This window comes from Bufo gargarizans, chromosome 6 (assembly GCF_014858855.1).
Source record: "Bufo gargarizans isolate SCDJY-AF-19 chromosome 6, ASM1485885v1, whole genome shotgun sequence".
Taxonomy (NCBI): Eukaryota; Metazoa; Chordata; class Amphibia; order Anura; family Bufonidae; genus Bufo; species Bufo gargarizans.
In genome coordinates this window covers 351899853-351923313 of record NC_058085.1, presented here as the reverse complement: position 1 = coordinate 351923313, position 23461 = coordinate 351899853, and the positions used below count along the sequence as shown (strand labels likewise).

Sequence of the window (23461 nt, the reverse complement as noted above, 5' to 3'; positions counted from 1 at the left end):
TGGTCAACATCCACACAACATTATATGATTGACGTTGCCATTGCACTCTTGCGCATTCACAGAATCAGAAGTGGTCATCGTAGCTGATAACATATTCTGTCAATATGGTCCTTTTTTTGAGCCCGTTGGCCATCCAGTGGTTGTGATGTGTATTGCAGCCCATCGAAGGTTTTGCAAGCATGTCTCAACAACATAAGGGGGTCATTTACTAAGACCGCCAGTGCTTTTAAATGTAAGACAGCTTACATTTAGACCATTTTCTATGCCTAAAACAGGCGTAGAAAATGATGAATGGAATGGGCCTGCCAGCCCGTCCCCTTCTCCGCCCACACCATGCCCACTTTTTAAAATTTGATGTGTGTGGTGAGAAGTCGTACATTGTGGTGCAACTAACCGTTACACTGCAATCTGCACCTGAAATACGCCTAATACACATGTAATTTAGGTTAATAAATGACCCCTAAAAATTAGACTGCTTAATGAAGGTAAGTTCAGACACATCTGTGCAACATAACCACATAAGCAAAGCGTGCTTCCCCTCACCTCCTTAAAATATAATGTTAACTGTTTCCTCACTTGTGAAGTTTTACCTTACCTTGCCATGATATGGAAATTCTTTATGGTAAACATGTTCACATTCCAAAAACTTTAACATTTTATGTACTGAGTTGAGGTAAATGTCAAGTGATAATTTTTCGCTATGACCTGGGAAAACATTTTTAGAGAGAAGAGGAACAAACCTTACTAAGTATGATAACAGGCATCCTATGAATATATAATATCATCATCCTGTCTATGCATGGAGCTTGTGGTAAACAATATGCATACGGCAGTAATTATAGCAAGTTCGTATGTTCTCAAGTGTCTGGCTGACAATGTGGGTAGCAGAAAGAGAAATTGGAAAGAAAATTTGTAGGTGATCAAGTGACTGGTTCTGAACCATCAACCATTTTTCAACCTGTTAGTCATGGGGGGGGGGGGGGGGGGGCATCTTGGAGAGTTATTAGCACTTCATGCTGCTTATTTGAATTTAAAGGGAATCTGTCACCAGGATCTTGGACTTTTATCTGCTGCAATGCATGACTAGTATTGCAGATAAGTAGTCCAGACTGCTACTTTTTATTGTCCTACTGCCTCTCATTCCCCCTCTGTTAGCGATTAAAACAATGTTGGGACTGCTGTGGTCTAAATTATGTAAGCACAGCAGTCCAGACAGAATCATACTGACAGCATCACAAATAAATACAATTATCCAAATGGTATCACGGGGGTGGAGTCTAATTAAATATTTTGATAATTTATTAAAATAACCTCTCTCACCCTTTTTATCAATGACATCAGATCCAAAACCTGTCTATTAACCAGAAATACTACTATATGTCCCACATTTCCCATATTCCTTCAAATCTTGCCAGTTTATCATATCTAACTGCGTCTAATCTTTCCTCACACTTAGGGCTCATCTACACAAACGTATTTTCTGTCTGTGACAATTCCGTATTTTTTTAGGCCTGTATGCGGAACCATTCACTTTAATGGGGAATAAAAAAAAAAAAAAAATTACTCTGTGTGTGTTCAGTGTCCATATGTCCACATGTCCGTTCTGCAAAAAAAAATAGAACCTGTCCAATCATGTCCGCATTACGGACATGGATAGTACTGTTCTGTTAGGGACTGGCCCTTCGGTTCCACAAAATGTGGAATGCACATGGCCAGTATCCATGTTTTGCGGATCCGCAATTTGCCGACCGCAAAACAACAACGGTCGTGTGCATGAGCCCTTAATTTGATTCATCCTCTGTATTAAATCCTCCAGTGGGAGATCAGAACTCTTCCAATTCCTAGCTAGATTTGTTTTGCTAGCAGCAAGTACGTGCTTGATCAGAATGTTAATTTTTCTGGGATCCCCATCCGAATACATACCCAACAAACACACTTCAGGGAAGGTCTTATGATGACATCTTAGGTTAGGTTAGGTTCCTTTGTTCATTGTAATTTCCCCCCACAATACGAACAAAGCTGCTGTGCCCTGATCTACAGTACAGGTGTGGCTTTGCACTTGGTTCTACGTAAACTGAGATGTCAACCAGCTTAGAAATATGTCTATGCTATGTGTCATGGTTTTGTCATGGTTTTTGCAAACTTGACATTGTATTGTATTGAATTTGTTTTGTGAGAAACTGGAGTCCTTAAAGGTTATGTACACCCTCAGGGGAATTTATTTTAGTGATTTTCATTTCGCTCATTTTGAGCTAAATATAATTTTTTCAATTGGTCGTTATTATAAATAATCAGCTGTTCTGTCACATAAAGTTAACTGTTTGAATGTGTGAATCATACTTTCACATTTTTCTAGTCATCTAAAAAACAGTGTCTCTAAATTACAAAAAGATCATCATAAACATTTATTTAAGCCACATTCTTATCAGTAAGATAAGAATTGATATATAATAAGTTATTAAGAGGTCAGAGATGACGCAACACAATATAAATACAGATTATGTTGCTAGAGAATCTCAAGGCTGTACAGAAAAAAGGGCTCAAACTTTTCAGAATACCTAAAATAGTTATTTAGAGACCGATTGAATTATTTTTTTAAGCTAAAAATGATTAAAATTCAATAATAAAAAACATCCACAGTCTTTAATCAAATTTGAGCAAAGGCAATAGACACTTCTATGTGTGTATTAGTGAAGGCATTTTATCATCAGTGTCATCATTATTGCAGTATTTCTTTCCTCTCACTTACCTGTGCTGGCTTCTGTCAGTTCAGCATCAATATCTAAATAACTGATGTACTGTATGGATGATGATGACGATTTCAAAGTATCAAGCTGGATATCTCTGACGACGCATCCTTTGCTATCAGTCTAAAAAGAAAATATTAGCATATCACCGACAATGAATATCACTAGAGTTGAGCAAATCAAAGTCAAATGAATTGATGTTGATACAAATTTCAAGAAAAATGTGATTCACCATGAAGCCGAATTTCCTCGTGCTTCGTGGTAATAAATAATTTTTCCCTGAAATGTCAGAAAAACTAAAAATTACATACTTGCCTCATCCATTTGTGCGCGAAGAGACCGCTGTGGCTATCCTGATTGAAGATACCACAAAAAATCTCATGAGCGGTGACTTATGACGTCACCACGCCGCACAATATTTCAGGCAGTGTCTTCAATCAAGATTGTCGCGATGGCCTCTACGCAATCAAATGGATAAAGTGAGTATTTTTTTTTTCTACCCTGAAAGGCCTAAAGGGTAGTCTCAGTGATGAGCACAGGGGATTCAATAATGGGGGTTGTGCCATTGCTCCAGCTACATTCAAAGAAATGCGTTTAGTGAAGAAGTGATTTGTCACAAAGCAGATTTCTTAGTGAAATTCGGTGAAGCAACCAAATCAAATTCTTAACCGCTCATGTCTAAATATCATGGTTTCCTTAATGTTTCTACAATGCTGTTTCCTTCTAAGAGTGGGTTTACATCATGTCTTTTGCCATGTCTTTTGCCATTTAATGTATACATAGGGAAAAAAGGATGCAAAATCGTAGCATACCATACCAATCCAAATTTTCCCATACCTCTTCCTTAATTATTATGCACTTATGATGATCTTCTTTTTCTTCTTCCTTTTCTTCCTCTTCTATTTTACAGTAACCAAAATCAGGTAGATGTTCAAGACACACTGAAAGGTCAATATTGCCTTCTACTGGCTTTCCATAAATATAACTGGAAATGAAGACACAGAGTATAGATAATACCATGCTCTTATAGGCTGAAATATCTTTTAGGCTACATTTACATGTCCAGCATGCAAGGGTTTATATCTGGCTGAAACAGGCACTTATGCAGGAAAAGCCACCGGACCCCATTATAGTTAATACATACAGTCAGGTGCATAAATATTGGGACATTGACACAATTCTAACATTTTTGGCTCTATACACCACCACAATGGATATGAAATGAAACAAACAAGATGTGCTTTAACTGCAGACTGTCAGCTTTAATTTGAGGGTATTTACATCCAAATCAGGTGAACGGTGTAGGAATTACAACAGTTTGCATATGTGCCTCCCACTTGTTAAAGGATTAAAAGTAATGGGACAATTGGCTTCTCAGCTGTTCTATGGCCAGGTGTGTGTTATTCCCTCATTATCCCAATTACAATGAGCAGATAAAAGGTCCAGAGTTCATTTCAAGTGTGCTATTTGCATTTGGAATCTGTTGCTGTCAACTCTCAAGATGAGATCCAAAGAGCTGTCACTATCAGTGAAGCAAGACATCATTAGGCTGAAAAAACAAAACTCACTCAGAGAGATAGCAAAAACGTTAGGCGTGGCCAAAACAACTGTTTGGAACATTCTTAAAAATAAGGAGCTCAGCAACACCAAAATACCTGGAAGACCACGGAAAACAACTGTGGTGGATGACCGAAGAATTCTTTCTCTGGTGAAGAAAACACCCTTCACAACAGTTGGCCAGATCAAGAACACTCTCCAGGAGGTAGGTCTATGTGTGTCAAAGTCAACAATCAAGAGAAGACTTCACCAGAGTGAATACAGAGGGTTCACCACAAGATGTTAACCATTGGTGAGCCTCAAAAATAGGAAGGCCAGATTAGAGTTTGCCAAACAACATCTAAAAAAGCCTTCACAGTTCTGGAACAACATCCTATGGACAGATGATACTAAGAGCAACTTGTACCAGAGTGATGGGAAGAGAAGAGTATGGAGAAGGAAAGGAACTGCTCATGATCCTAAGCATACCACCTCATCAGTGAAGCATGGTGGTGGTAGTGTCATGGCATGGGCATGTATGGCTGCCAATGGAACTGGTTCTTTTGTATTTATTGATGATGTGACTACTGACAAAAGCAGCAGGATGAATTCTGAAGTGTTTCAGGCAATATTATCTGCTCATAATTAGCCAAATGCTTCAGAACTCATTGGACGGCGCTTCACAGTGCAGATGGACAATGACCCAAAGCATACTGCAAAAGCAACCAAAGAGTTTTTTAAGGGAAAGAAGTGGAATGTTATGCAATGGCCAAGTCAACCACCTGACCTAAATCTGATTGAGCATGCATTTTACTTGCTGAAGACAAAACTGAAGGGAAAATGACCCAAGAACCAGCAGGAACTGAAGACAGTTGCAGTAGAGGCCTGGCAGAGCATCACCAGGGATGAAACCCAGCGTCTGGTGATGTCTATGCATTCCAGACTTCAGACTGTAATTGACTGCAAAGGATTTGCAACCAAGTATTAAAAAGTGAAAGTTTGATTTATGATTATTATTATGTCCCATTACTTTTGGTCCCTTAACAAATGGGAGGCACATATGCAAACTGTTGTAATTCCTACACCGTTCACCTGGTTTGGATGTAAATACCCTCAAATTAAAGCTGACAGTCTGCAGTTAAAGCACATCTTGTTTGTTTCATTTCAAATCCATTGTGGTGGTGTATAGAGCCAACAATGTTAGAATTGTGTCGATGTCCTAATATTTATAGACCTGACTGTAGCTGGCGTTGAACTGTAGAGTCTGGCAATGCCAAATCCGGTGATATCTGGCATGCTTCTCTCTGCTGGAACAGCCTGCTGGGTCCGCTGCAGCAAATGTGAATGTACCCTAAGCTGACTCTAGTTGAACAGTCAGGCACAGTTTAAAAGGCTTACTGTGCAGTGCCAATTTGTTAAAGTATAGCTGCCATTCTATTTTTATTTGTGTAATGTGATGCTGACCATTTTTGTAATATACTTTAATTACTGAAATCATACATTTCTATTAGAAATATAGCTCTAAAGTTGCCCATTTTGAGCATTAGCAACGCTCATATGTCTTCTGTAGTAATCTGTACATAACACAGTGAATGTTGAGCAAGTTTCCACTTTTAGGTACACAGAAGACAGAGAAGCATTGCTGAGGCTCAAAATGGGCCACTTTAGAGCAATTTTTTCGAATAGAAATGTGCAATTTCAGTAATTATCGTATGTTACATAAATGGTCAGTATCACTGCCCCTACACATTACAATAATAAAAAAAGAATGACAGTTACACTTTAATCTTGCAAAGGAAATGTTAAGACATTTTCAAGTGAATAGGAAATTGTGACTCCAGACTCAGAGCCTGAAGGTCCTTCTTCTGATTATTATTAAAGGACATGTGAAAACCATGGTCTTGATTAAAGGTGGTTAGAGGGAATAGGTTTGTTTACATAGCGTGAAAGTAATGGCGGGCAGATCCACATAAGAATTCGACCAAACTCAAAACATTACTGAACATATTTACATTTCTGTGTCTATTCCTAGGAGGACACTGTACATTTCAAGGGGAATCGGTCAGCAGGAAATTCTATATATATACCAGGTACAATGTCTTGTCGGGCTAGCTCAGCTGAATGTAATGTAATTGACTTAGCGATCCGCTGCCTTATCCTGGAGTATAAGTACTTTTAATCTATATGAACATGAACAGTTAGGTGCCCTAAGGGTGGGCCCTAGACACTGTGTCCACCCTTGCTCCTCCTGATTCTTTTGCCAGCCCATCCACAGTTTATCTTCATTTCTCCACTCATCTCCTACTCTAACATACACCAATCTCAGATAATATTTCTCTTGCTATCTAAGACATTCAATAAAAAATTCTCTATTATGACTGACCCTGTGTATAAATGTTATGTCTACTGGAACTGTTGCAGCTATGGGAATGGAGGTCATGCATTATCATTATTGGTCTTCTTACCTGCCACAAACTTCCAGGTGAACTGACTTATCTGCCAGGGATACTTCAGATGGGGCATTGATTTTTAACTCCCACCTCCTCAACACTAAAGAGAAGTGAAATGTCTATTAGAAATTCTGACAAATAGTCTGTTTACTAGTTAAAGGGGTTGTCCGGGTTCAGAGCAGCCCGCCTGAATTGTGCAGGACAAAGGCATTTTCTGGAGTTTCGGTGATGTCCCGGGCTCTCCTTAGGGCTGCCAGGCAGAGGCTTCTGCCCAGTAGGGAGCCCGGTGGCGTCACCGGCACTGATGGGCAAGCTTTGGCGCTGCCCTAGCCTGTAATACGGCTAGGTGGGTGGGTTCAGAGCAGCCCGCCTGAATCGCGCAGGGCAAAGGCATTTTCTGGAGTTCCAGTGATGTACCGGGCTTTCCTTAGGGCTGCCAGGCAGAGGCTTCCGCCCAGCAGGGAGCCCAGTGGCGTCTCCGGCGCTGATGGGCAGACTTTAACGCTGCCCTAGCCTGTAATACGGCTAGGGGGGGCGCTAAAGCTGACCCATCAGAGCCAATGATGTCACTGAACACACTGCTGGGTGGAAGCAGTGTGTTATGGTAAATAAAAATGCCCTTGCCAGGGCAAGGGAGAGCATTGGAGCATGAAATGCTCCGATGCTAACATCAGGGGGCCGGAGGGGTGAAATTATGGGTATCAGCTCTGAACCCGAACAACCGCTTTAAAGAGGACTTTTCACCACAAAATGCAGTGCAATCCATGGGCAACATGTGATAGAGCAGGAGGAGCTGAGCAGTTAGTTATATAGTCTTGTGGAAGTTTCAACTTACCATATTTATCTACATTAAAGTATTTTTCACAGCCATTAGGTATATTAATTTTGTACTCTCCAAACTCTGGTTCGTGCGCCAGATGGAAGCTGAAGTCAGCGAATCCTTGCTCTGTAGACACATCCAGCCACTGAGCTATGCGGTTTCTATTTGTGTCCTGTAGAAAGAGTGAAATTATGGCATTTCTTATAGAACAAAAGTCTAATCTAGGGTTGGACTGTCCCACAAGAGGACCAGGGAAGACCAGTCTATACATCTGATCTTATTGTGTCTAAGGCCGGGTTCACATCACCTTATTTTTGTTCTTCTGATCTGTCAAAAGAACATTAAAAATAAAAAGTATCCTACATTTTAAGCATCTGTTATGCTCAGTTATAAACATTTGGCATCTGTTTTAGCCATTCTCATCAGCGATTTGTTATTTTAGATGGAAAAAACTATTCACAAATAATTTTTTATCAGGTGGCTAAAAGAGATGCTTAAAATACAGGACCTTTTTTTTGGTTTATTTTTCTGATGGAGCAGAAGAACAGAAATCTAAATGGTGATGTGAACCGGGCCTAACACCATCCACATGCAGCAGAGCAGACTTCAGTTGACATGTAAAATGAATTTGCCGCAAAAAATGTCTGAGCATACCCTTCTATGGATGCATTGTGAATCCATATTTAAAATATATATATATATATATATATATATATATATATATATATATATTTCACAGTGGATTCTAGGAACATGGGAATAAATAGGCTCACCCACAATCAATACGTGAGTATAAATGTATTGATAAAGGTAACCTGTAAAATTGAACATACTTTGAGATTGATAAGCAACATGTTATAGAGCAGATAGACCTGAGCAGATTGATAATTATGTGTAATCTATCTATTATATATCTATTATCCATCCGACTGTCTATCAATCCGTCTATCTATCTATCTAGTTGTGTGGAAATATATGCATTATACTGTAACTTCTTTTTTATTCATTTATATACTTGCTCCCTGTGGGCTTGTGTGACTTGCTGATTGACAGACTTCACTGTATGAATGTGCATACAAGTACAGCTGTACATTACTGAGTAGGACGCCCACTGGACCCCTAAGCATAGAATCAGCAAGTATATAAATGAATAAATATAACTATATTTTAAGTATACAACTTTATATCAATCTGCTCAGCTCCTCCTGCTAGGTAAAACACTGCCTGCAGGTCTGATAGTATTTTCAGCATGACGGGTACCCTTTAAGTGGAAAAGATTTTGCTAAGAATAAAGTATAAATATTAAAAGATACAAAGAAGTAAATAAATATGCAAAACTTACAAAGTTAGCTTTTGTGGGAAAAGCATGCACTCTGTCAGTACACACCATTGTACGTGAACATTGGATGATCTGGGTAGATCCCGCTATGGAATGTATGAACCACTGCATACTTAAACACTAAGTTAAATGGATTGACCACTGTTGACTAGGGATGAGCGAACTCGAACTGTATAGTTCGGGTTCGTACCGAATTTTGGGGGTGTCCGTGACACGGACCCGAACCCGGACATTTTCGTAAAAGTCCGGGTTCGGGTTCGGTGTTCGTCGCTTTCTTCGCGCTTTTGTGACGCTTTCTTGGCGCTTTTTGAAAGGCTGCAAAGCAGCCAATCAACAAGCGTCATACTACTTGCCCCAAGAGGCCATCACAGCCATGCCTACTATTGGCATGGCTGTGATTGGCCAGAGCACCATGTGACCCAGCCTCTATTTAAGCTGGAGTCACATAGCGCCGCCCGTCACTCTGCTCTGATTAGCGTAGGGAGAGGTTGCGGCTGCGACAGTAGGGCGAGATTAGGCATATTAACTCCTCCAAAGGACTTGATTAACTGATCGATCTGCAGCTGTGGATCATTGAGCTGCTGATCCTCAATTGCTCACTGTTTTTAGGCTGCACAGACCGTTTGTCAGTCACATTTTTCTGGGGTGATCGGCGGCCATTTTGTGTCTTGTGGTGCGCCAGCACAAGCTGCGACCAAGTGCATTTAACCCTCAATGGTGTGGTTGTTTTTTGGCTAAAGCCTACATCAGGGTGAAGCTGTCACACCAAGTGCATTTAACCAGCAATAGTCTGTTCATTTTTTGGCCATATACAAAATCAGGGGCAAGCTGCGCCTGTCACCAAGTGCATTTAACCCTCAATGGTGTGGTTGTTTTTTGGCTAAAGCCTACATCAGGGTGAAGCTGTCACACCAAGTGCATTTAACCAGCAATAGTCTGTTCATTTTTTGGCCATATACTAAATCAGGGGCAAGCTGCGCCTGTCACCAAGTGCATTTAACCCTCAATGGTGTGGTTGTTTTTTGGCTAAAGCCTACATCAGGGTGAAGCTGTCACACCAAGTGCATTTAACCAGCAATAGTCTGTTTATTTTTTGGCCATATCCCAGTCTAATTCTGTCACTAAATCCATACCGGTCACCCAGCGCCTAAATACTAGGCCTCAAATTTATATCCAGCTAAATCTGTCCCTAGTGCTGTAGCTGGGCGAGTTATTTAGTGTCCGTTCAAGCACATTTCTTGTTCTGGGTTGAAATACAATTCCCAATTTAGCAATTTCATAATTTAGTGGTTTCTGCTATATCAGAGCTATTTGAAATCTATCCCTAAAAGGGTATATAATATTCAAGGTGCACATTGGGTCATTCAGAATAACTTCACACACACCCGCTACTGTGTATTTCCAAGTCTAATTCTGTCACTAAACCCATACCTGTCACGCAGCGCCTAAATACTAGGCCTCAAATTTATATCCAGCTAAATCTGTCCCTAGTGCTGTAGCTGGGCGAGTTATTTAGTGTCCGTTCAAGCACATTTCTTGTTCTGGGTTGAAATACAATTCCCAATTTAGCAATTTCATAATTTAGTGGTTTCTGCTATATCAGAGCTATTTGAAATCTATCCCTAAAAGGGTATATAATATTCAAGGTGCACATTGGGTCATTCAGAATAACTTCACACACACCCGCTACTGTGTATTTCCAAGTCTAATTCTGGCACTAAACCCATACCTGTCACCCAGCGCCTAAATACTAGGCCTCAAATTTATATCCCGCTAAATCTGTCCTTAGTGCTGTAGCTGGGCGAGTTATTTAGTGTCCGTTCAAGCACATTTCTTGTTCTGGGTTGAAATACAATTCCCAATTTAGCAATTTCATAATTTAGTGGTTTCTGCTATATCAGAGCTATTTGAAATCTATCCCTAAAAGGGTATATAATATTCAAGGTGCACATTGGGTCATTCAGAATAACTTCACACACACCCGCTACTGTGTATTTCCAAGTCTAATTCTGGCACTAAACCCATACCTGTCACCCAGCGCCTAAATACTAGGCCTCAAATTTATATCCCGCTAAATCTGTCCTTAGTGCTGTAGCTGGGCGAGTTATTTAGTGTCCGTTCAAGCACATTTCTTGTTCTGGGTTGAAATACAATTCCCAATTTAGCAATTTCATAATTTAGTGGTTTCTGCTATATCAGAGCTATTTGAAATCTATCCCTAAAAGGGTATATAATATTCAAGGTGCACATTGGGTCATTCAGAATAACTTCACACACACCCGCTACTGTGTATTTCCAAGTCTAATTCTGTCACTAAACCCATACCTGTCACGCAGCGCCTAAATACTAGGCCTCAAATTTATATCCAGCTAAATCTGTCCCTAGTGCTGTAGCTGGGCGAGTTATTTAGTGTCCGTTCAAGCACATTTCTTGTTCTGGGTTGAAATACAATTCCCAATTTAGCAATTTCATAATTTAGTGGTTTCTGCTATATCAGAGCTATTTGAAATCTATCCCTAAAAGGGTATATAATATTCAAGGTGCACATTGGGTCATTCAGAATAACTTCACACACACCCGCTACTGTGTATTTCCAAGTCTAATTCTGGCACTAAACCCATACCTGTCACCCAGCGCCTAAATACTAGGCCTCAAATTTATATCCCGCTAAATCTGTCCTTAGTGCTGTAGCTGGGCGAGTTATTTAGTGTCCGTTCAAGCACATTTCTTGTTCTGGGTTGAAATACAATTCCCAATTTAGCAATTTCATAATTTAGTGGTTTCTGCTATATCAGAGCTATTTGAAATCTATCCCTAAAAGGGTATATAATATTCAAGGTGCACATTGGGTCATTCAGAATAACTTCACACACACCCGCTACTGTGTATTTCCAAGTCTAATTCTGGCACTAAACCCATACCTGTCACCCAGCGCCTAAATACTAGGCCTCAAATTTATATCCCGCTAAATCTGTCCTTAGTGCTGTAGCTGGGCGAGTTATTTAGTGTCCGTTCAAGCACATTTCTTGTTCTGGGTTGAAATACAATTCCCAATTTAGCAATTTCATAATTTAGTGGTTTCTGCTATATCAGAGCTATTTGAAATCTATCCCTAAAAGGGTATATAATATTCAAGGTGCACATTGGGTCATTCAGAATAACTTCACACACACCCGCTACTGTGTATTTCCAAGTCTAATTCTGGCACTAAACCCATACCTGTCACCCAGCGCCTAAATACTAGGCCTCAAATTTATATCCCGCTAAATCTGTCCTTAGTGCTGTAGCTGGGCGAGTTATTTAGTGTCCGTTCAAGCACATTTCTTGTTCTGGGTTGAAATACAATTCCCAATTTAGCAATTTCATAATTTAGTGGTTTCTGCTATATCAGAGCTATTTGAAATCTATCCCTAAAAGGGTATATAATATTCAAGGTGCACATTGGGTCATTCAGAATAACTTCACACACACCCGCTACTGTGTATTTCCAAGTCTAATTCTGGCACTAAACCCATACCTGTCACCCAGCGCCTAAATACTAGGCCTCAAATTTATATCCCGCTAAATCTGTCCTTAGTGCTGTAGCTGGGCGAGTTATTTAGTGTCCGTTCAAGCACATTTCTTGTTCTGGGTTGAAATACAATTCCCAATTTAGCAATTTCATAATTTAGTGGTTTCTGCTATATCAGAGCTATTTGAAATCTATCCCTAAAAGGGTATATAATATTCAAGGTGCACATTGGGTCATTCAGAATAACTTCACACACACCCGCTACTGTGTATTTCCAAGTCTAATTCTGGCACTAAACCCATACCTGTCACCCAGCGCCTAAATACTAGGCCTCAAATTTATATCCCGCTAAATCTGTCCTTAGTGCTGTAGCTGGGCGAGTTATTTAGTGTCCGTTCAAGCACATTTCTTGTTCTGGGTTGAAATACAATTCCCAATTTAGCAATTTCATAATTTAGTGGTTTCTGCTATATCAGAGCTATTTGAAATCTATCCCTAAAAGGGTATATAATATTCAAGGTGCACATTGGGTCATTCAGAATAACTTCACACACACTCGCTACTGTGTATTTCCAAGACTAATTCTGGCACTAAACCCATACCTGTCACCCAGCGCCTAAATACTAGGCCTCAAATTTATATCCCGCTAAATCTGTCCTTAGTGCTGTAGCTGGGCGAGTTATTTAGTGTCCGTTCAAGCACATTTCTTGTTCTGGGTTGAAATACAATTCCCAATTTAGCAATTTCATAATTTAGTGGTTTCTGCTATATCAGAGCTATTTGAAATCTATCCCTAAAAGGGTATATAATATTCAAGGTGCACATTGGGTCATTCAGAATAACTTCACACACACCCGCTACTGTGTATTTCCAAGTCTAATTCTGGCACTAAACCCATACCTGTCACCCAGCGCCTAAATACTAGGCCTCAAATTTATATCCCGCTAAATCTGTCCTTAGTGCTGTAGCTGGGCGAGTTATTTAGTGTCCGTTCAAGCACATTTCTTGTTCTGGGTTGAAATACAATTCCCAATTTAGCAATTTCATAATTTAGTGGTTTCTGCTATATCAGAGCTATTTGAAATCTATCCCTAAAAGGGTATATAATATTCAAGGTGCACATTGGGTCATTCAGAATAACTTCACACACACCCGCTACTGTGTATTTCCAAGTCTAATTCTGGCACTAAACCCATACCTGTCACCCAGCGCCTAAATACTAGGCCTCAAATTTATATCCCGCTAAATCTGTCCTTAGTGCTGTAGCTGGGCGAGTTATTTAGTGTCCGTTCAAGCACATTTCTTGTTCTGGGTTGAAATACAATTCCCAATTTAGCAATTTCATAATTTAGTGGTTTCTGCTATATCAGAGCTATTTGAAATCTATCCCTAAAAGGGTATATAATATTCAAGGTGCACATTGGGTCATTCAGAATAACTTCACACACACCCGCTACTGTGTATTTCCAAGTCTAATTCTGGCACTAAACCCATACCTGTCACCCAGCGCCTAAATACTAGGCCTCAAATTTATATCCCGCTAAATCTGTCCTTAGTGCTGTAGCTGGGCGAGTTATTTAGTGTCCGTTCAAGCACATTTCTTGTTCTGGGTTGAAATACAATTCCCAATTTAGCAATTTCATAATTTAGTGGTTTCTGCTATATCAGAGCTATTTGAAATCTATCCCTAAAAGGGTATATAATATTCAAGGTGCACATAGGGTCATTCAGAATAACTTCACACACCCGATACTGTGCATTTCCAAATCTAATTCTGTCACTAAACCCATACCTGTCACCCAGCGCCTAAATACTAGGCCTCAAATTTATATCCCGCTAAATCTCTCGTTACCGCTGTCCTGTTGTGGCTGGGAAAGTTATTTAGTGTCCGTCAAAGCACATTTTTTGTTCTGGGTTGAAATACAATTCCCAATTTAGCAATTTCATAATTTAGTCGTTTCTGCTATATCAGAGCTATTTGAAATCTATCCCTAAAAGGGTAGATCATATTGAAGGTGCACATAGGGTCATTCAGAATAACTTCACACACACGCTTCTGTGCATTTCCAAGTCTAATTCTGTCACTAAATCCATACCGGTCACCCAGCGCCTAAATACTAGGCCTCAAATTTATATCCCGCTGAATTTGAATACAATACATTGGGCCAAATAATATATTTGTTGTGGTGAACCATAACAATGAGAAAAACATCTAGTAAGGGACGCGGACGTGGACATGGTCGTGGTGGTGTTAGTGGACCCTCTGGTGCTGGGAGAGTACGTGGCCGTTCTGCCACATCCACACGTCCTAGTGTACCAACTACCTCAGGTCCCAGTAGCCGCCAGAATTTACAGCGATATATGGTGGGGCCCAATGCCGTTCTAAGGATGGTAAGGCCTGAGCAGGTACAGGCATTAGTCAATTGGGTGGCCGACAGTGGATCCAGCACGTTCACATTATCTCCAACCCAGTCTTCTTCAGAAAGCGCACAGATGGCGCCTGAAAACCAACCCCATCAGTCTGTCACATCACCCCCATGCATACCAGGGAAACTGTCTCAGCCTCAAGTTATGCAGCAGTCTCTTATGCTGTTTGAAGACTCCGCTGGCAGGGTTTCCCAAGGGCATCCACCTAGCCCTTCCCCAGCGGTGAAAGACATAGAATGCACTGACGCACAACCACTTATGTTTCCTGATGATGAGGACATGGGAATACCACCTCAGCATGTCTCTGATGATGACGAAACACAGGTGCCAACTGCTGCGTCTTTCTGCAGTGTGCAGACTGAACAGGAGGTCAGGGATCAAGACTGGGTGGAAGACGATGCAGGGGACGATGAGGTCCTAGACCCCACATGGAATGAAGGTCGTGCCACTGACTTTCACAGTTCGGAGGAAGAGGCAGTGGTGAGACTGAGCCAACAGCGTAGCAAAAGAGGGAGCAGTGGGCAAAAGCAGAACACCCGCCGCCAAGAGACTCCGCCTGCTACTGACCGCCGCCATCTGGGACCGAGCACCCCAAAGGCAGCTTCAAGGAGTTCCCTGGCATGGCACTTCTTCAAACAATGTGCTGACGACAAGACCCGAGTGGTTTGCACGCTGTGCCATCAGAGCCTGAAGCGAGGCATTAACGTTCTGAACCTGAGCACAACCTGCATGACCAGGCACCTGCATGCAAAGCATGAACTGCAGTGGAGTAAACACCTTAAAACCAAGGAAGTCACTCAGGCTCCCCCTGCTACCTCTTCTGCTGCTGCCGCCTCGGCCTATTCTGCTGCTGCCGCCTCGGCCTCTTCCTCCGCCTCTGGAGGAACGTTGGCACCTGCCGCCCAGCAAACAGGGGATGTACCACCAACACCACCACCACCACCTCCGTCACCAAGCGTCTCAACCATGTCACACGCCAGCGTTCAGCTCTCCATCTCACAAACATTTGATAGAAAGCGTAAATTCCCACCTAGCCACCCTCGATCCCTGGCCCTGAATGCCAGCATTTCTAAACTACTGGCCTATGAAATGCTGTCATTTAGGCTGGTGGACACAGACAGCTTCAAACAGCTCATGTCGCTTGCTGTCCCACAGTATGTTGTTCCCAGCCGGCACTACTTCTCCAAGAGAGCCGTGCCTTCCCTGCACAACCAAGTATCCGATAAAATCAAGTGTGCACTGCGCAACGCCATCTGTGGCAAGGTCCACCTAACCACAGATACGTGGACCAGTAAGCACGGCCAGGGACGCTATATCTCCCTAACTGCACACTGGGTAAATGTAGTGGCAGCTGGGCCCCAGGCGGAGAGCTGTTTGGCGCACGTCCTTCCGCCGCCAAGGATCGCAGGGCAACATTCTTTGCCTCCTGTTGCCACCTCCTCCTTCTCGGCTTCCTCCTCCTCTTCTTCCACCTGCTCATCCAGTCAGCCACACACCTTCACCACCAACTTCAGCACAGCCCGGGGTAAACGTCAGCAGGCCATTCTGAAACTCATATGTTTGGGGGACAGGCCCCACACCGCACAGGAGTTGTGGCGGGGTATAGAACAACAGACCGACGAGTGGTTGCTGCCGGTGAGCCTCAAGCCCGGCCTGGTGGTGTGTGATAATGGGCGAAATCTCGTTGCAGCTCTGGGACTAGCCAATTTGACGCACATCCCTTGCTTGGCGCATGTGCTGAATTTGGTGGTGCAGAAGTTCATTCACAACTACCCCGACATGTCAGAGCTGCTGCATAAAGTGCGGGCCGTCTGTTCGCGCTTCCGGCGTTCACATCCTGCTGCTGCTCGCCTGTCTGCGCTACAGCGTAACTTCGGCCTTCCCGCTCACCGCCTCATATGCGACGTGCCCACCAGGTGGAACTCCACCTTGCACATGCTGGACAGACTGTGCGAGCAGCAGCAGGCCATAGTGGAGTTTCAGCTGCAGCACGCACGGGTCAGTCGCACTACAGAACAGCACCACTTCACCACCAATGACTGGGCCTCCATGCGAGACCTGTGTGCCCTGTTGCGCTGTTTCGAGTACTCCACCAACATGGCCAGTGGCGATGACACCGTTATCAGCGTTACAATACCACTTCTATGTCTCCTTGAGAAAACACTTAGGGCGATGATGGAAGAGGAGGTGGCCCAGGAGGAGGAGGAGGAGGAGGAGGAAGAGGGGTCATTTTTAGCACTTTCAGGCCAGTCTCTTCGAAGTGACTCAGAGGGAGGTTTTTGGCAACAGCAGAGGCCAGGTACAAATGTGGCCAGCCAGGGCCCACTACTGGAGGACGAGGAGGACGAGGATGAGGAGGAGGTGGAGGAGGATGAGGATGAAGCATGGTCACAGCGGGGTGGCACCCAACGCAGCTCGGGTCCATCACTGGTGCGTGGCTGGGGGGAAAGGCAGGACGATGACGATACGCCTCCCACAGAGGACAGCTTGTCCTTATCCCTGGGCAGCCTGGCACACATGAGCGACTACATGCTGCAGTGCCTGCGCAACGACAGCAGAGTTGCCCACATTTTAACCTGTGCGGACTACTGGGTTGCCACCCTGCTGGATCCACGCTACAAAGACAATGTGCCCACCTTACTTCCTGCACTGGAGCGTGATAGGAAGATGCGCGAGTACAAGCGCACGTTGGTAGACGCGCTACTGAGAGCATTCCCAAATGTCACAGGGGAACAAGTGGAAGCCCAAGGCCAAGGCAGAGGAGGAGCAAGAGGTCGCCAAGGCAGCTGTGTCACGGCCAGCTCCTCTGAGGGCAGGGTTAGCATGGCAGAGATGTGGAAAACTTTTGTCAACACGCCACAGCTAACTGCACCACCACCTGATACGCAACGTGTTAGCAGGAGGCAACATTTCACTAACATGGTGGAACAGTACGTGTGCACACCCCTCCACGTACTGACTGATGGTTCGGCCCCATTCAACTTCTGGGTCTCTAAATTGTCCACGTGGCCAGAGCTAGCCTTTTATGCCTTGGAGGTGCTGGCCTGCCCGGCAGCCAGCGTTTTGTCTGAACGTGTATTCAGCACGGCAGGGGGCGTCATTACAGACAAACGCAGCCGCCTGTCTACAGCCAATGTGGACAAGCTGACGTTCATAAAAATGAACCAGGCATGGATCCCACAGGACCTGTCCGTCCCTTGTCCAGATTAGACATTAACTACCTCCCCATAACCATATATTATTGGACTCCAGGGCACTTCCTCATTCAATCCTATTTTTATTTTCATTTTACCATTATATTGCGATGCTACCCAAAGTTGAATGAACCTCTCCTCTGCCTGTGTGCTAGGCCTAAATATATGCCAATGGACTGTTGCAGTGGTGGCTGACATGAAGCCTGATTCTCTGCTATGACATGCAGACTAATTCTCTGCTGACATGAAGCCAGATTGTCTGTTACGGGACCTCTCTCCTCTGCCTGGGTGCTGGGCCTAAATTTATGACAATGGACTGTTGCAGTGGTGGCTGACGTGAAGCCTCATTCTCTGCTATGACATGCAGACTGATTCTCTGCTGACATGAAGCCAGATTGTCTGTTACGGGACCTCTCTCCTCTGCCTGTGTGCTAGGCCTAAATATATGCCAATGGACTGTTGCAGTGGTGGCTGACGTGAAGCCTGATTCTCTGCTATGACATGCAGACTGATTCTCTGCTGACATGAAGCCAGATCCTCTGTTACGGGACCTCTCTCCTCTGCCTGTGTGTGTGCTGGGCCTAAATATATGCCAATGGACTGTTGCAGTGGTGGCTGACGTGAAGCCTCATTCTCTGCTATGACATGCAGACTAATTCTCTGCTGACATGAAGACAGATTCTCTGTTACGGGACCTCCCTCCTCTGCCTGGGTGCTGGGCCTAAATATATGCCAATGGACTGTTGCAGTGGTGGGTGACGTGAAGCCTCATTCTCTGCTATGACATGCAGACTAATTCTCTGCTGACATGAAGCCAGATTGTCTGTTACGGGACCTCTCTCCTCTGCCTGTGTGTGTGCTGGGCCTAAATATATGCCAATGGACTGTTGCAGTGGTGGCTGACGTGAAGCCTCATTCTCTGCTATGACATGCAGACTAATTCTCTGCTGACATGAAGACAGATTCTCTGTTACGGGACCTCTCTCCTCTGCCTGTGTGTGTGCTGGGCCTAAATATATGCCAATGGACTGTTGCAGTGGTGGCTGACGTGAAGCCTCATTCTCTGCTATGACATGCAGACTAATTCTCTGCTGACATGAAGACAGATTCTCTGTTACGGGACCTCCCTCCTCTGCCTGGGTGCTGGGCCTAAATATATGCCAATGGACTGTTGCAGTGGTGGGTGACGTGAAGCCTGATTCTCTGCTATGACATGCAGACTAATTCTCTGCTGACATGAAGACAGATTCTCTGTTACGGGACCTCTCTCCTCTGCCTGTGTGTGTGCTGGGCCTAAATATATGCCAATGGACTGTTGCAGTGGTGGCTGACGTGAAGCCTCATTCTCTGCTATGACATGCAGACTAATTCTCTGCTGACATGAAGACAGATTCTCTGTTACGGGACCTCCCTCCTCTGCCTGGGTGCTGGGCCTAAATATATGCCAATGGACTGTTGCAGTGGTGGCTGACGTGAAGCCTCATTCTCTGCTATGACATGCAGACTGATTCTCTGCTGACATGAAGCCAGATCGTCTGTTACGGGACCTCTCTGCTCTGCCTGTGTGCTAGGCCTAAATATATGCCAATGGACTGTTGCAGTGGTGGGTGACGTGAAGCCTCATTCTCTGCTATGACATGCAGACTGATTCTCTGCTGTCATGAAGCCAGATTGTCTGTTACGGGACCTCTCTGCTCTGCCTGTGTGCTAGGCCTAAATATATGCCAATGGACTGTTGCAGTGGTGGGTGACGTGAAGCCTCATTCTCTGCTATGACATGCAGACTAATTCTCTGCTGACATGAAGACAGATTCTCTGTTACGGGACCTCCCTCCTCTGCCTGGGTGCTGGGCCTAAATATATGCCAATGGACTGTTGCAGTGGTGGGTGACGTGAAGCCTCATTCTCTGCTATGACATGCAGACTAATTCTCTGCTGACATGAAGCCAGATTGTCTGTTACGGGACCTCTCTCCTCTGCCTGTGTGTGTGCTGGGCCTAAATATATGCCAATGGACTGTTGCAGTGGTGGCTGACGTGAAGCCTCATTCTCTGCTATGACATGCAGACTGATTCTCTGCTGTCATGAAGCCAGATTGTCTGTTACGGGACCTCTCTGCTCTGCCTGTGTGCTAGGCCTAAATATATGCCAATGGACTGTTGCAGTGGTGGGTGACGTGAAGCCTCATTCTCTGCTATGACATGCAGACTGATTCTCTGCTGACATGAAGCCAGATTGTCTGTTACGGGACCTCTCTCCTCTGCCTGTGTGCTAGGCCTAAATATATGCCAATGGACTGTTGCAGTGGTGGCTGACGTGAAGCCTCATTCTCTGCTATGACATGCAGACTAATTCTCTGCTGACATGAAGCCAGATTGTCTGTTACGGGACCTCTCTCCTCTGCCTGGGTGCTGGGCCTAAATTTATGACAATGGACTGTTGCAGTGGTGGCTGACGTGAAGCCTGATTCTCTGCTATGACATGCAGACTGATTCTCTGCTGACATGAAGCCAGATCCTCTGTTACGGGACCTCTCTCCTCTGCCTGTGTGTGTGCTGGGCCTAAATATATGCCAATGGACTGTTGCAGTGGTGGCTGACGTGAAGCCTCATTCTCTGCTATGACATGCAGACTGATTCTCTGCTGACATGAAGCCAGATTCTCTGTTACGGGACCTCTCTCCTCTGCCTGTGTGTGTGCTGGGCCTAAATATATGCCAATGGACTGTTGCAGTGGTGGCTGACGTGAAGCCTCATTCTCTGCTATGACATGCAGACTAATTCTCTGCTGACATGAAGACAGATTCTCTGTTACGGGACCTCCCTCCTCTGCCTGGGTGCTGGGCCTAAATATATGCCAATGGACTGTTGCAGTGGTGGCTGACGTGAAGCCTCATTCTCTGCTATGACATGCAGACTAATTCTCTGCTGACATGAAGACAGATTCTCTGTTACGGGACCTCTCTCCTCTGCCTGGGTGCCGGGGCCTAAATATCTGAGAATGGACTGTTCCAGTGGTGGGTGACGGGAAGCCAGATTCTCTGCTATGGAACCTCTCTCCAATTGATTTTGGTTAATTTTTATTTATTTAATTTTTAATTTAATTCATTTCCCTATCCACATTTGTTTGCAGGGGATTTACCTACATGTTGCTGCCTTTTGCAGCCCTCTAGCTCTTTCCTGGGCTGTTTTACAGCCTTTTTAGTGCCGAAAAGTTCGGGTCCCCATTGACTTCAATGGGGTTCGGGTTCGGGACGAAGTTCGGATCGGGTTCGGATCCCGAACCCGAACATTTCCGGGATGTTCGGCCGAACTTCTCGAACCCGAACATCCAGGTGTTCGCTCAACTCTACTGTTGACCAATGTATTTGTAAGAGGACTATATGGAAGTTACTAATATAGCTTTTGTTGAAATTCTGTGTCATTTTCTATGTTTCATAAGGTAGTTTGCTCCATTATTTACCTACTCTTTTGTATTTTCTGCTTAGAGGTCATGTCCATAAAATGGCTGCTGATGGCGGTTCTCAACAGTTAGTTATATAGTTTTGTGGAACCTTAAAGAGGACCTTTCACCGATTTTTACACTGTGAACTAAGAATACAGACATGTAGAGTGGCGCCCGGGGATCTCACTGCACTTACTATTATCTCTGGGCGCCGCTCCGTTCTCCCGCTATTCCCTCCAGTATCTCTGGCCACTAAGTTATGGTAGGCAGAGTGTGCCCTTGTTTTGCTCTAGCACTGGCCAATCGCAGCGCAGAGCTCACATCCTGGGAGGTTATTTTCTCCCAGGCTGTGATCTCTGCAATGCAATTGGCCAGCGCTACAGTAGAACAAGGGCAGACTCCGCCTATTATAACTTAGTGAGTGGAGATACCGGAGGGCATAGCGGGAGAATGGAGCGGAGCCCGGGGATAATAGTAAGTGCAGTGAGATCCCCGGGCGCCGCTCTACATGTCTGTATACTTAGTTCACAGTGTAATAATCGGTGAAAGGTCCTCTTTAAAGTATTTTTCAAAGCTATTAGGTATATTAATTTTGTAGTCTCCAAAATGTAGTTCATGGGCCAGATAACTCAGTCTCATCCATACAAACGCCCCACACTTGCACTAAACTGCAAACAGTGCCAGTGGCAGGTGCAATGCTGTGTATATGAATGGGGGAGAAATCACATGGAGGTGATTTTGCTGGGTTACATGACCCTCCATCAGCATTTATTTTAGTTTGCTTTTGATTTATTTTACTCATTTATATAGCGCTGACGTAATCTGTATCGCTTTATATATGTTCTCTTCACACGCTGTCTCCAATGGAGGTAACAATCTAAGTTCCCTATTAGTAGGGAACCAGAGTACCTGAAGGAACCTCATGCAAAGACAAACATATAAACCGCATGCAGATGTTGTCCTTGGTCAGATTCAAACTTAAAGCCCCAGCATTGCAAGGCATCAGTACTAAGCACTGAGGCACCCTGATGTCCACCAGCAGTCATGTTATGGACAGGACCTCCCCTTGGACAGCTTAAAAAACTTGACAAACAAGGAGGAATACCCAATAAAATATTGAAAATGGCATAGAATTTTAACGAAGGCTATTGGTAAATTCCATACAGTCATCTTACAAACATATACTGTAGATCAACAGTATCGAGAAAACCCCTTTAAGTCTTCATACACCTTACTTTTAGTCTGTGCTATGATGGATCTTGGCCCTCCACCACCTATTCTGAATTTTTCATAGTATTCTGTATTATATGTTAAAATCTAATTCATGGTGGTCACCCAATCTAAGTTAGTATACTTGTACATTCTTTAGCAATAAATTGTATTATCGTGCAGGATGTCTGACTGCACTACCCTATCCCTTATGTACTTTATAAATGGGGGCAGTGCTAAACTAAATCTGCTTCTTTAAGTAACTACTCATAATTGGATTAGTGGAACCATAAAAATTAAAGCTGTGGTCTGGCAACATAACTAGTGGTCTGAATTAAATTAATAAAACGTGCTCATGTACTTCAATTATGAAATATCTACCAATGTCCTAATTTTAATGCTGGTCCCGTGGTCCAGGAAGCTCTACTTCCACATTCTTTCAAACCCCCTCTGTTGCAGTGACATGCTTGAAGGGGGCTAGCAGTCAGGATTAGTTAAAGAGTTATACCCGTCTCAAACTTTAATGGGATATGCCATCAAAGCCAGAAAGTTGCAGGTCCCACCTCTGGGACCAAGTCCTAGCTCCAGAACAGGGTCCCCGAAGTCAAGGCGAGCACACAGTGCTTGCATGGATGCTTTCCTTTCACTGATATGGAAGTACAATATACCATCAATGTCTGGGATGGGAATACCCCTTGAAGCTATGCTCTCTCCTTATCACATTTGGTGCAGAGACAGAGAAGGGGGCTTAGCTAATGAACTGAAGCCTACAGTCAGCCTTCTT

General features: G+C 43.7%; 1 protein-coding gene across 1 annotated transcript in view; it reads right to left on the bottom strand.

Annotated features, from left to right (window-relative positions):
• The window catches only part of LOC122940242 (alpha-2-macroglobulin-like), a 140867-nt gene that overhangs the window by 95163 nt on the left and 22243 nt on the right, over nucleotides 1-23461 (bottom strand). Inside the window, exons 6-10 of the mRNA XM_044296776.1 lie at nucleotides 7569-7725; nucleotides 6749-6833; nucleotides 3585-3732; nucleotides 2750-2870; nucleotides 596-705 (exon numbers count right to left, since the gene is read on the bottom strand). Of these exons, the coding sequence (XP_044152711.1) occupies nucleotides 596-705; nucleotides 2750-2870; nucleotides 3585-3732; nucleotides 6749-6833; nucleotides 7569-7725 (621 nt within the window). The remainder of the gene's footprint in view (nucleotides 1-595; nucleotides 706-2749; nucleotides 2871-3584; nucleotides 3733-6748; nucleotides 6834-7568; nucleotides 7726-23461) is intronic.